The following is a 15,020-nucleotide window of genomic DNA, read 5'->3' as shown; positions in this document are numbered from 1 at the left end:
TGACTCTCTTCGGCTGTAATAGATTGCCTGCAGTGCATTCAGTGACTCTGGTACCTGTTGCTGGTTCTTTTTCCAGGTCAACTGGCTGCAGGTACATGTGAGATTGTTACTTTGGACAGAGATAGCAGTCAACCCCGAAGGACTATAGCTCGACAAACAGCTCGCTGTGCATGTAAAAAAGGACAGATTGCCGGTACAACAAGAGCAAGGCCAGCCTGTGTTGATGGTAAGAAGTAAAAGATCTATTCAATTAGTTTCTGCCAATACGAGAGCGGTGTCAACTAGTAGTGTGTGTCAGCAAATAAAAGCTCTTTGGAAGGAATTTTTATATGTTCCTGCTAGCACTGGTAATGCCATTGAAATACCAAAAAGGGTATATTTCAAGTGATTTTTTTTTTTTAATTTGATTTTTTTCCTTTTCTTTATAGTTTGATGTGCAGTTGAATGCTGAGAGCGTGTTACTGTCGTATTTTGCATGTGATGACTGTATCAGCAGTGAAATTGCATTTCCCTCCTGCCTTTTATTCCTTGTAATATGTATATACATATAAAAAGCCACAAAAGTGCCTCAAAGCTGGGGAGCTCATGTCACTGCTCTTGTACTGAAACTTAATATTGAAAAAAAATTGATATTTTAACTGGAATATAATATTTGAATACACCTTATATGTCCAGCATTCCTCCTCTCCTTAAAACGATGACTCTGTATGATTCACTGCAGATGCAGTGATAGCGTGCAGACTGGAAAACTGCTGACATAGAAGGAGATATGAAAATATTTCACTCTGATATTGTTTTGTGAGATGAATTTGTGTATGGCAGCTAAATAAGGTGTTAACAACAGTAGAATCTTCAAGACAGGTCTGCCTGCGAACACTGAATGTGTTAGCAGACATTCATAATAAAAATAAAATAGGAAATATGTAGAAAATACTTGATGCAAAATGGCTTGTTTTGACCTAGGCTTTGTTAACAAACATGAAAAGATTCTTATGTATGGAAATACAAAAAATTCACAGAGCCTTTGAATACACTCTGTGTTGAGTTCTCAAATAATAATTGCTGAGAATACCTCTCCAGAATTCGGTTTTACCAGCGATTATCAAAGAAGACAGCTCAAAGGAAATTTAAGAGCCTACTCACAAAACTAAATATAGAACATCATGCACATTCTATTTTTGCGTTTTTCTTTCAATGTTTTTGGTACTCTGTAATACAGTTTCTTAGCTGTCTCATAATTTGATTCTATATCAAGAAATTCTCTTCTTTCCTGTTATACTGTAAGATTGTAAGATTTAATTGCTTAAAAAAGGAATTATTTTCCTATGTAATTTATAGCTTCAATTTTGGCAAAACTACTTATTAGGAATCAAAATAAATTCAACAACGTTAGCAGTTTAAAACAACAAAATTATATGGGAAAATCTGATGTGAAAGAGGCATTTTTACTCAGTCAGTTATGACATATGGTGCAATTCATTTACTTTAACTTGGGTATCCAGAGTTAGTCACTCTCTGCTACTCACTTTGTTTGTCTTGCTTTGAGACACCCCTGGTAATGAAATTAGACTTCAGACAGCTAAAATCTATCTGTCAGGAAAAAGAGATTAGTACCTCTGGCCATCCAATTGTGACATTAGCTTAGCTTCCAAGTATGGAAGCTTTATTTAATATTTGAAAATATGTTATCTTTTTTAGTATTGTTGGAAACTCATGAGGAAGGACTATTTGAAATTCTACTTCTGCTTTCAATGTTCTTAGTCATCATTTTGTAAAAGCAGAGGGCTAGGTTATTGGACCTATGGTTAGATGTTATTTAATCAGGGAGGGTTCTGTATGTAGTACTTCATTTTTGAAAACTAAGTAGGAAATATGTCACTTGAAATTAGAGTTTTCAATTATGTGTTCAAGCACTTTACTTCCAGGTAGTTGTAATAAGATCAAATAATGTAGTTCTTCATTATTTTTATAAAATGCTTGTTGTTAAGATGTTGGGCTCTTTTCTAAGAATGATGACTACCAGATGGGTAGGACATGATATTTTGCTTTCCTTGACCATCTTAGGATATTTTGTAATCAAAGCTTGAAAAGCTTGATAATTCTTAGAGCTGGCTAGTGAATTTCTGAATTAAGTAGAAAACACAAGCCAAGTCTCTTGTCTGTAATTTTTATTTAGGAATGGTGTTAAGAAAATAAGGATTTTTTACATACGGTAAGCACAATTTTATGGGAAAGAATAAACAAACACTTAATGTCTGTAATCTTCTTTTGGTAAATAAAGTTGGCAAATGGACTGGTCATTAACTAGCAAGTATCCATTTTTGCATTTACCAGGTTCATACTTTAAAGAATGTACACTGAATTTTCCCATGCCGTTTAACTCAATTTCTAGAAAAAAGTGTTTGAAACAAAACTACTAAATGCTTTATCTTGGTCAGAATATTTTATCTACGTAAAATCATGTCTGTGAAATGATACTTTTCTTTCTGATGTAAAGTCCATTATTACTCTTTGAGGAATACCACAGCCAAACACATTTTTTGGTTAATTTTTGGTTGAGTTTTGTTTTGTTTTTACAATAAAGAAAAGTATTTCCATCTATTGAAATCTTCCATCTAGCAGAGATTACTTTCAGTTTTTTTTCCATTGTCCAAACAAATCTTTCTCTGAGCTTTTGTGAAAGGGATATAGAATGTGCTTTTGCATGTTTTATTTTATTTTTATTGTAGCTGATGTTACGAATGTACTGCTATTATGATTTCATTTCTGCTAGCAAAACGTGTTTTAATACCTACTATTCTTTATATGGTTTTGATTTTAATTACATTATTTTTGAAGTAAAGGTATCAGGTTAGACCTTAGTCTTTTAATAATTCATGCAAATTTGTTTGAGGAGTAAGCAGGCATAGTAACTGTGACCTCCTAACCCACTAACAAGAAAAAAAATACATAACAACTGTGTTACAGCTTTTGTTAAAACTACATTTTGAATCTGCACTACCATTTTTTTATAACTTTAAAGACCATCATGTTGCACCTGGTTCATTGTTTAATGGTAGAGGTACCACAGAATATATTTGGATGTGCTCTATATTCCTGACGCTTTGAAAGGTGAGTGTCAATTATTATAGCAAAAGGAGTAAGCAATTTAAGGACTCTTAAACCTCAGAAGCATTGCCTGAGATTGTACTTGTCAAAGTACCTTTTAGAATAAGGCCTGAGTTGATTACCAAACTCCACTCTGATTTCCACTGCTACTCAACTAAGGTATTTTCTGTAGACATGAGAGACAGTATCTGTCAGATACAGAAAACTGGAATTCTTAGAAAATGAAAATGCTGTGCTTAGGGATAGGTTTGAACAGAACATGAAGAACAGAACTTTTCTGGAAATGTCTTTCAATTTATTTATTTATTTATTTATTTATTTATTTTTCAATCTTTAAGTATGGCATTTTTTATGTAATAAAAAAGAAAAACAAAACAAAACAGTATTAACCCTGATTTCAGGCATGATTTAGTGCTGATTGCTTCAGTCCTAATCCCACTAAGCTATAACATGTATATGGTCTATTCTGTTGTGATGTAATTTTTAATTTATGAATGTAGGTTTTGCAATACTTTGATAGTAGCTTGCCTTCACTTCAAGTTGCATTATTATTATTTACAGCTGTGTTCCTTAGCCTTTTTTTTTTTTTTTTTTTGAGAGAGAGAGAGAGAGAGAGCAAATTCCATAATAATGACCTCAGTCGCATTACTTAGATGAAATAAAAAATTTCAACATAGCATTTGGTTTATCAGTGCAGTATTTTCCATATGTATCAGTCAAGCTTCATCAGTTTTTTAATCTATGAGAGATTGGAAGAGAGCAATTATTCTCTATTTTTCTCCAGTACCTTCACTAATTTGGAACTGTTTTAAAGCAAGTGAAAAAAGTCCTTGATAGCAGTCTGTGTACACATGCACCCATGGTTTTTGTTCTTTCAAGAGAACAACTGTCCAAAAATAATATTTGTTATGCCAAAGTTTTTCTGTAGAATGCAAGTTCCTAAGGAGTATGTATTGAACACGTAAATGTTAAATAGATTTCAGGAATTCTATCCAAGATATATTTCTGAAACAAAAGTAAACAGAAATTTTCCTCAGAAGACAGAAGCAGTTGATAAGAGGAAAAATGTGTATTAGAAAAGTGGTTTAATTATTTGAGGAAAATGAGTTTTGCACTGTTTAGTTTGTTTACCCATATTCTGTGATTAGAACATTCACATGTTTCATATTTGAATTTTGTCCACTAAGTGAAGTGAAAAAACCTGGGACATAGATTCCAAATTCCAAAATTTCTGAAATTCCCGAACTTTGAATGGCAGACACTCAAGTAACTGAGTTCAGGCTTCCAGATAATTTATTTGGAAATCAGTCTTTTTTTTTTTTTTCTTTTTTTTTTCCCCCTTATATTTTTAATTCATTAGCAAACATTGTAACATGATTTTTTTAATATGATCTTATTTGTTATAATTTGTTCATACATTATAATTAATGTACTTTTCAGTTGGCATTGATTGATGCTGTTTGACACAGAAATTCAAGATCCACAAGGAAGCCACATTAGTTTCAATCAATAATTCTCTGCTCTTCTCATTAGCTCTAAGAGTCTATAGGGAGGTGGAGGGTTCAGAATTATCATTAATAGAATCCTAGGTCATGCAATTAAAGCAAAACTCGATTTAATACCTGGAGATCTTCATAACTTTATCCATAATAACAGCAACAACAAAAGAAAATAAAAAAAGGATTGTAATGATTTTCTAGAAAGGGCATTTTAGCTTTTACATTTTGAATATTTTGTATTTTTATTAGTCGGATGTTTATATTATCTAGCCTGGTCTTATTGCAGATATCTGTAAATGTTGATGTTTTGCTGATGTTAAATACTGTGCATTTTAACCCGTGTTACAATTAAGGTAAGTCAGTATGAAAGACATAAAATTAAATTGCAAAGTGTGATGGGTCTGAAATTACACAGAGAATAAATAATACTGTGTAGACTTTTTGCTGAAACAGAAGCAGCATGGAAGATTATTTGCCCACAATGAGACTGAAATGCTGCTGCAGAAGAAATGTCACTGTTCAACCCTAATACAGAAAGTGAGAAAAATAAAGTGAACAGACCAGTAGCTGCAGCATCAGTGGCAACAGTGATGATTTATAGAAGTACAGGAAAAAAATGAAGGTTCTCTTTTGACTGAGAATTAGCAACTGGAGAAACCAAAGACATGACCAGAAAAAAAAGAAGAAAAAAAAAAAAAGCAAAAAAGCAAAAAAAAACCCAACAATTTCCATTTGGATGGTAAGTATTTGAAAGTATTGAGTACTTAAGCTCAATACTTCATGTGCTTCATTAAGTATATAATATAGTTAATTTATATAAAGTAACAAAACTAATTTTAATTCTTAATGTTTTTTTTATTAAAACATATTAAAAAAAGACCAACAAACCCAAAAAACTAGTGGAGTATTCAACCTTTTTTTTTTTTTTTTTTGTTAAATAAGCACATCAGTCTGGCTTGATTGCACTGAGTGCAATTCTTAGTGAGCTCTCCAGGTGTTTGTCAGAAATTTTTGAGGAAATTCTTCTCATCCTTGACAATAATTGCTTGCATACGTACATACTGCCATAACTGAGTAAGACATGATTGTGAGGTGATGGATATCTGCCATGGGCAGCAGATTAGTCTAGTGATTTCCACGGAATGACTAATTCTTCAACAGACCAGCACCGTGAAATACGGTACAGGCACCATTGACCATGTTTTGGAAGTCAGGCCCATTAGGCATTCTCACACTGAGAACTCCTACAGAGTTCTGTTTCTTAATGACATGTAGATCTATGGTTCTACTACAAATTAGAATCACAGGATCACAGAATAATTTGTGTTGGAAGGGACATTTAAGACCAGCTAGTTCCAACTCCCCTGCAACAGAAAGACACCACCCTTTAGACCAGGTTACTCAAAGCCCCATCCAGCCTGGCCTTGAACACTTCTGGGGGAGGGGTATCCGCAACCTCACTGGGCAACCTGTTCCAGTGCCACACCAGCCTCACAGTAAATAATTTCTTCCTGGTATCTAGTCTAAATCTACCCTCTTCCAGTTTAAAACCATTTTCCCTTGTCCTGTTGCTACACACCCTTATAAAAAGTTCCTCTGCAGCTTTCCTGTAGGCTCTCTTCGGGTACTGGAACGCAGCTATAAAGTCACAGAATCACAGAATCACAGAATCACCCAGGTTGGAAGGGACCTCAAGGATCATGTAGTTCCAACCCCCCTGCCTAGCAGGGCCACCAAACATACACATTCAGATCAGGTTGCCCAGGACCCCGTCCAACCTGGCCTTGAACACGTCCAAGGACGGGGCATCCACAACCTCCCTGGGCAGCCCATTCCAGGGCCTAACCACTCTCCTTGTAAAGAACTTCCCCCTAACATCCAACCTAAATCTTCCCTCCTTCAACTTGGATCCATTTCCCCTAGTCCTGCTGTTGTCAGCCCTTCTGAAGAGTTTACTCCCCTCCTGGGTGTAGGTTCCCTTCAGGTATTGATAGGCTGCAATGAGGTCACCCCGCAGCCTTCTCTTCTCCAGGCTGAACAAGCCCAACTCCCTCAGCCTGTCCTCATAGGGGAGGTGCTCCAGCCCCCTGATCATCTTAGTCGCCCTCCTCTGGACCCTTTCCAAGATCTCTATGTCTTTCTTGTACTGAGGGCTCCACACCTGGACACAGTACTCCAGATGGGGCCTCACAAGAGCCGAGTAGAGAGGGACAATCACCTCCCTGTCCCTGCTGACCACCCCTCTCCTGATGGAGCCCAGGATCCCATTTGCCTTTCGAGCTGCCAGAGCACACTGCTGGCTCATGTTAAGTCCCCCTGAAGTCTTCTCTTCTCCAGGCTGAAGAGCCCCAACTCCATCAGCCCTTCTCTGTACAGGAGGTGCTCCAGACCTATAATCATCTTTGTGGACCTGCTCAATGTCCTTTCAGTTTTGAGGTCCCCAGAACAAGACTAGACTACAGGACGCAGTACTGCAGGTGTTGTCTTACAAAAGCAGAGTACAGGGTCAGAATAACCTCCCTTGATCTGCTGGTAAGGCTTCTCTTGTTGTAACCCGGGATACAGTTGGCCTTCTGGGCTGCAAGCATACTATGCCAGCTCGTGCTGAGTCGTTTGTCTACCGATACCCCCAACTCCTTCTCTTCCGGGCTGCTCTGAAGCAATTGTCCACTCGGCCTGTATTTGTGCTTGGGATTGCCCCAGCCCAGGTGAAGGACCTTGTTCTTGGCCTTGTTGAACTTCATGAGGTTGGCATGGGTCCACCTCTAGCCTGTCCAGGTCCCTCTGGACCGCATCCCTTCTCTCTAGCATGTCAGCTGCACCAGTCAGCTTGGTGTCATCTGCAAATTTGCTGAGGGTGCACTTGATCCCACTGTCCATGTCACTTACAATGATGTTAAATAGCACCAGTTCCAGTACGAATCCATGAGGAAGTAATCACCAGACTCCACTTGGGCATTGAGCCATTGACCACAATTTCCATGTAGACCACAAACACTCTTTACGATACCATATCAATAGATGCAATATTTTTAGTTTTCAACATGTAAACTTTAGTCCAATATCACTACAGATCTCAACACTGATCCCTGAGTAACACCACTCATCACTGGTCTCCACTTGAGCCATTGACCACAATTCTCTGACTGCAACCTTCCAATCAAATTCCTATCCAGAAAGTGGTCCGTCCATCAAATCCATTTTTCTCCAATTTGGTGACCAGAATGTCATACAGGACAGCATGAAATACTTTGCACAAATCTAGTAGAGGACGTCAGTTGCTCTTCCTTTATCTTGATGCTGTAACTCCATTATAAAAGGCTACTAAGTTTGTCAGGCAGGTCTTGCCTTTGGTGAAACCATGTTGGTTACTACCAATCACCTTATCTTTATTTTCTGTGTGCCTTGGTAGGGCCTTCAGGAGGATCTGCTCCATGATTTTACCAGTCTCAGAAGTGAGGTTGACTGGCCTGTAATTCCCCAGTTCTTTTTTTTTCCCTTTTTGAAAATTGGTGTTTTGTTTCCCCTTTTCCAATCCACGGGAACTTTAACAAACTGCCATGATCTTTCAAATATAATGGATAGCAGCTTGGAAACCTCATCTGCCAATTCCCTCAGAACCCATGGATGGATCTTGTTGGGTCCCATGGACTTGTGCACCTATGGGTTCTTTAGAAGGTCTCAAACCTGGTTTTTGCTTACAGTGGGCAGATCTATATTCTTAACTTTGTTTTCTGCAACTTGGGCAGTGCAGCTAGAGGCAGTGTGCCAAGACTGAGCCAAGGAAGTCATTGAGCGCCTCAGCTTTCTCCATATTCCTCATGACCAGGTCTCTGGTTTCCTTCCGAAGAGGGCCCACATCTTCCCTGACCTTCTTTTTATCACTGATACCCCTGTAGAATTTCTTCATCCCCTCTATGTCCCTGGCCAGATTTAATTCTGTCTGTATTTTAGTATTCCTAACCTGATCCCTGGCTGCTTAGACTACTTGTTTGTAGTCTTTTTCAGGTAACCTGTTTCTGCTTCCACATCCTGTATACTTTGGCTATCTTCTTGAGCTTAAGTAAATCCAGGAGCTCCTTGTTGATCCATGGAGGCCTCCTGGAATTCTTGCCTGCCTTCCCTTTTCTCAGGATGCACTACTTCTGGGCTTGGAGGAGATGATCTCTGAATACCAACGGGCTTTCTTGGGCCCCTCTTCTCTCCATGGCTTTCTCCCATGTGACCCTGCCAAACAGTTCCCTAAAGAGTTCAAAGTCTGCTCTCCTGAAGTCTAGAGTAGCAAGCTTGCTGGGCACTCTCTTTGACATCCTAAGGATTTTGAAGTCCACCATTTCATGATCTCTACAGCCAAGGCTGCCTTTGAACTTCACATTGCCCACCACCCTCTCCTTGTTGGTGAGGACAATACCTACCACCTTTTCTTGTAGGTTTCTGTACTACTTGGAAGAGGAATTGATGATCCAGGAAAGGACAAATCAATCAAGGATTTAGAGAAATCAGGTTTAATTAATTATGTTGTAAACTAGTGAATCATTATCTAAAGATTCTGAAGGATTATACACAGATTAAATAACTTTGGATATATTAGGGGAATAGATCTGGGATAAGTGTGAATAAAATCTAATTTAAAATATTTTTCTAAGCCTTGTAACTATAATGAACTGACCAAACTGGAATTATTTTGCACTTATTTTACATCTGCCTTTGATGTTAAACCTGGCATCAATACACCATTTCAGGTTAAGAGATGACTGTATTTCTAAATGATCATGCAGGGAAATATTTAGGAAAGCAAAATTTAATTATGTGATTTGGAAGGTAGCCAGAAACCAGGGGTTAAGACTGTTACTGTTGCAAAGAGTGCTGTGAGAACTTTAATTGCCTCTAATGCTTAATGCCTTGCTTTCACATTTCATCTGAAAGACAACACCTTCAGCCTCCCAGTGTTTCATTAGATGCATTAGTTCACCAGTGCCAGCAGCTTCGTTTCCTTTAGATCCCAGACACTCCTAAGCAGTCATCCATGTAGTCTAATCCTCCTTCCTCTGCGTGCACTGATGGCAGTTTCAGTACAGAAAAATGTTTGGAGATTATGTGACATTAGACTGTGGAACAATTTTCTGAGGGAGTGGCTAGAAGCCTAATCACTGCAGACATTTTAAACTGAACTGGACAAAATACTAGAGAATGTATTGGGCATTATCACTGGGCAGAGTTTTCTGTGGTTGATTTGTTATAACAGAGCATTGCCAACAATCACACTGGAATTGCTTCAGTCTGATTCATTAGCTAACTTCAAGTAATAGGTCAACATGACATTCCTAATTCTGGACTTTGGTCATTGTAAGCTCCATTTTCAGACAGCGAGATGAGATGGACACATCAGGGGTCGCATAGTGTTGGTATTGGAATCAGCTCCTGAAAGCTCCTCTCTTCTCTCTTCTGGGATTAAAAAGCATAGGATGATGAGCAAAGTAGGTTTTCTGCTTGAATGTAATGTGTGTAATCACTTCAGGCTATCAGCTGCTCAGATCACCTTCTGGAAGAGTCACTGTCTTCACTAATTAGAGGCATTTCAAGGGGAAAAATAATAATAAAAAATTAATGTTTGCATTACCCTCTCTGCTTGTCATCCTAGGTTCTAATTTTCCCTGAAAGACAGAGGAAAGAGAGTTTCATAAAAATTTGTGTGTGCAGGTGGACTTCTGTGAAGGCAATGTGCTGATTTCTAGTGAGAGTAAGGGAATCTAGAGAAACAAGTTTTTCTTAATACCCCTACTAGGGCTAAGTTACATTTCCTGCACTATGTAAAAGCATCATCGCGATGGAGTATTTTTTATTTTTGTTTTTTTTCCTTCCCTAAATAATCTCATTAAGCACAGAGAACTGTAAACAGAGAACTAATATGTTTCATAAAAGTGAATTAAGAAAGAGTAATATGGTTAGAAATGGCATTTTAAACCTAAATACCACTTTATTTTTAACTTACCTTAGATTTAATATCTGCGGTGATAGATGATGTGTCAGAAGACTCCTAGAAAACATTGAAATTGATTGCTAAATTAGTGGCAACATTAATAGCACTGATATATCCAGCACCTGGAATAGACTAATTAATGCTAGGCATTTTTTCATGCCTCTTTCAGAGTACTTTGCAAAGGGCTTATCCTGAGAAAATACCTTTCTTGAAGATAGGACCTTAAAAAGATACCTTTTAAAGGAGATTGTGGAGTTTCCTTCTCTAAAGGTGTTCAAGACCCATCTCGACACTTGCCTGTATGACCTACTGTAGGGAACCTCCTTTAGCAGGAAGTTGGTCTTGATGACCTCCAGAGGTCTCTTCCAACCCCTGCAATTCTGTGATTGTGTAATAAAAAAGACCCGAGTTTCCTCTGCTGCTGAGGGCTCAGATTATACTACAAGACAACATGGGTGGTTCTTTTTTGCATTCATTTGCATTCACGATATTTTAATATCATAATTTAAGTTTTCATAGGACTGTATTTTTTCTTTACATAAACTGTCTCACTGTTGTTTCATTTCTGCAATGCCATATGAATGGCAGGTGCTTTGTAAATACATACAGTCCTAGATGGAAAAGCGGTTGCAAACTAATGACAAGAGTCCTTGTTTGTACAGCTAGATAAGTAAATAAGAATGTTTAGATGTTTCCTTCTGTTAATTACTCAGGCTGGAAAGTAAGAAAGGAAGAAGTTGGGAAAAGACTGAAATTTCCCTCCACTTCTTTCACAGTTTTGAGATTGCTAGTCTTTTTTTCTAGTCATCCTCCTTAAGCGGGTGTAGAGCACCTGTACCCTTCCTCCCTTATCCAACAGTCATGCCCATTACCTTGCACTACACTTACAGTACTCTTCATTTGGTACTTTATGCTACGACATGCAGGGAAGACATTGCTAATTTTGAGCATAGCAAAGTCAGAAAGAGACATAAATGTCTACAGAGGTATTTGATACAAAGTATTTGAAAAGAGCTGAAAGAGAAAAGAGCAAAAAGCGAAGAGAGACAGTGTGGCAAGGATGTGTGGAATGAAGTTAGTTCAATCACTCAAACTTCCTCACCCAGCTGTACAAGTCTAGACTGCCTCACAACTGATAAGCAAATTCTTGCATGGGCTAGAAAGAAATGAATATTTTTAGACTGCTGTAGATGAAGAATGGAAGTCATTTAAAGACAGAGATTTCAAGACTTGGCAAAAAAAATTAAATTAATAATAATAATAATAATAATAAAGTAGAAAGCTATGATATTTTTTCTTTAACTTTGATAGGATGTTTTGATTAACTGAATGACATTGGCATGACAATATCAATAGATAATGTAAAACAAAGAAAAAAAAAACCCTTTTCTTTTTTCTATCATATTATAGTTTTTATGATTGTCTTTACTGCTTAGATTTTAAGAAACTGCTTCCATAGTCCTGTATAACAATGGGACTCAGTCCTCCAGACCTGGGAATAATCACTTTTTTTTGTTTGTTCTACTTTTCAAATTTAATATTTGGAGGATATATGATACATACTGAAGGATATTAAGAACAAGCTATCTTTGGTAATATAGATATCAGATAAACTGCTGGAACATACTAGCCTTACATTTTGATGACAGAAAGACATCAGAATTTAGAATAATGAGGTAAGACTTCACCATTAGGAAATATGCTACTACATCTCTAGTGTCTGGTTTCTCAGTCTTTTTATACAAAAGAACTGTCATGGTTTTGCATGTGTCAGACCTTGTAAGTGGAAGTCTCAGACTGTATGAATTTTGTGAGTACCCACCCTTTGTTCATTTTAATTCAAATCAGGCTATAATTCTCTTATGATTTCACTATCATACACTGAGAGGTGCTGTATTGCTGCTGGATTCCTTCAAAAGTAAGATGAACTGCATTATCTACATTTCTTGGCAGCACTGGCTGCTGATCCATCACATTTTCATATATTCTTATGGGTAACAGTGTCTGGCTATTTTTAAACCCTTTTTTTATATGTTTAGAAACCAAATATATATACTAGATATTACACTACTTTCATTTATGTAAATGCTTTACACAATATGTGTATTGTTATTTTTTTAATAGTTTTATGTTGTTTTTCAGATTTCCCTTCATATTCATGGTATATATGTATATGATGAATGCATACATACATATATAATATACGTACACATGTGCTCACATACATATAAGCTGTTTTATATGTAAGTGAATGCTACATATACAATTCTGTATGTAGCATATATACATATGCTATAATACATATACAATTGTATTACTGGCTTTATGTGGCATTACAATGAATAAATTGGGAGCTGAAAGGCCAAGACACAAAGCTGTCTTCCAGCAATTAGTGTTTCTGCTTTGAAATTACTTGCTTTATCATGGCTGAGCTAGCAAGACATCAAGACTTAGCAAAAAAGTCATTGAGTAAAATGTTGCAAAAAATAAAAGGACAAAGTAACCATCGGTTGCAATTGTCCCAAACTATTAATTATACCCATCATTGTAGTTTCCGAGACAAGACAGAGGACTGAAGTCAGGTTTAAACCAGTGTAAGAGCCCATCTGTCTATTACAATGGCTAAACTAATTTCTTATGAATTAAGTGGTGCCAGTTCTTTGTGTTGGATATTCTAAAATGATATTGTGTGCAGTGTGCAAATAAAGGTTATGGAAGGGTTTCTGTACTTGAAGCAATTTTTGCTTTTGTTCAGATGTTGATGACTATGACTGGAACATGAACATAAGTTTAGATCCTATTACAGAATTAATAAAAAAGCCTACTCAGACAGAAAGATGTGATTCCTATCTTGAGATTCTTATAATTTAAGGTTCACATATTTCAACCTCTTAGTCAAATTAAGAATTCTATTGAAACTAATGAACCTGTTTCCTTGAATTTAAATTTACTGGACCAGATAGATATAATAAAAAAAATGATAGAATCAATGCAGTGATAAGCTTCCCGTAAGAACAAACTTGGAGAGGAGATTTGGATTCATATATAGAATAATTTAAATTATGCAGATTTTTCTTTTCTATTAATGATTTTTGTTTGTTCACTTCTTAAGACAATAAATAGTGTAAGTTTCACTTTAAAAAAAAAAATTGATACACTTTTTTTTTCAAATTTGAGAGGATTATTTGAAGTTTATTTGACAAACTTATGAAGGTTTGGATCAATTCTGGATCTAATATTCTAGATGAACCTGAATGAAAACCAGAAATCAAAATGAGGAAAAACAATATTTCAACTTTTTTTCCTCAAGGGTTGTGACTCTGTATCCCTGCATGAGTAATGTTAGATCCCTACCCTTATTTCTTACTCTTTGAAATTCACAATAACTTCTGAAGTGGTATTTCTTTTGAACTCAGTTATTTATTTCTTCCTCTTCGTGTGTGTGTGTGTGCCTGTTGATAAACACCAGTTAACTCGTGAAAGTCTTAGTTTTTCTAGCTTTTCATACAGATAAGCCTTCCATTTGGGCCCCATATAACTATGAATCTTGCCACATGGAGTAGCTTTTGGCATGCAAGTGAAACAGAAGCACATAGAGGATGTGGAAACAGGCAATTTGTAATCTGATTCTTCACGTGAAAAGATATAGCAATGAACTAAACACATAAATAAAAATTAGCACAGAAAAAAACACTCAAGGTATTTTTTTTTAAGATGTACTGTGAAATCGTGAATATTGGAGGAGCAATGACATTTCAGTTTTAGAATATAGTTAGTCTACAACCTTACAAAGCTGCACTTCCAACTTCTGTTTTAATTCTAAAATATAGCACCTTAAAACTCCTTGTTTGAAAAAAATTTTGTAGTCTAGCTTAACACTGTAATTTCTAAATCATCCAGTTGAAGACTGCGTGTATGGTTTTCAGATTGTGTCTGTAGTTCTGATAAAAGATTAGGAGCATAGCTTCTGTTAGAAATTTACCATAACAGAATTTGAAACCATAAAGGTTTTGATTCAATTCTGGCTCAGATAAAATTGCAACTGAAGATATTCTCTTTCAGTTCTGGTGCTAAGGAAAAAAACAAAGCAATATTTCTAATTCAGATCGTATTTGAGAAAAGTACGAAATAATAAATAGAGCATAATAATGTTAATTAGAATTTATTTTCTGTCAGTTTTGAGAAAGATTGCAGACTATACTGAAATCTTTCTAATAGTTCAGATTGCTTTTCAGTTTGGGTTTGATTCTTTTGATTCCTTTCCTCACTCTTTAATTTTTATTTTTACAATACAGGGCTAACATGAGCTTTTATTTTCATTCTTTGAGGTTGTTTTACTAAAATAGTGAAAAATAGCATTTATGAGCCTATCACCTTTGAATTCATGTCAAACTGTGATGAACTTTACATGATTGACATCCCGCTTGCATGCT

At 36.4% G+C, this 15,020-nt stretch overlaps 1 protein-coding gene across 7 annotated transcripts in view; it reads left to right on the top strand.

Annotated features, from left to right (window-relative positions):
• The window catches only part of TAFA5 (TAFA chemokine like family member 5), a 442,754-nt gene that overhangs the window by 225,628 nt on the left and 202,106 nt on the right, over positions 1 to 15,020 (top strand). For all 7 annotated transcript variants that reach the window (XR_008202823.1, XR_008202824.1, XR_008202825.1 and 4 more), the window contains exon 2: positions 77 to 226. Coding sequence is in view for 4 of the 7 variants with exons in the window: in XM_052668830.1 (XP_052524790.1) it covers positions 77 to 226 (150 nt within the window). In the remaining 3 variants the exon portion in view is untranslated. The remainder of the gene's footprint in view (positions 1 to 76; positions 227 to 15,020) is intronic.

The sequence above is a fragment of the Tympanuchus pallidicinctus genome, unplaced genomic scaffold (genome assembly GCF_026119805.1).
Source record: "Tympanuchus pallidicinctus isolate F22 unplaced genomic scaffold, pur_lepc_1.0 scaffold8, whole genome shotgun sequence".
NCBI lineage: Eukaryota > Metazoa > Chordata > Aves > Galliformes > Phasianidae > Tympanuchus > Tympanuchus pallidicinctus.
The sequence above is the reverse complement of the archived record's forward strand: the minus strand, read 5'-3'. Positions and strand labels throughout refer to the sequence as shown.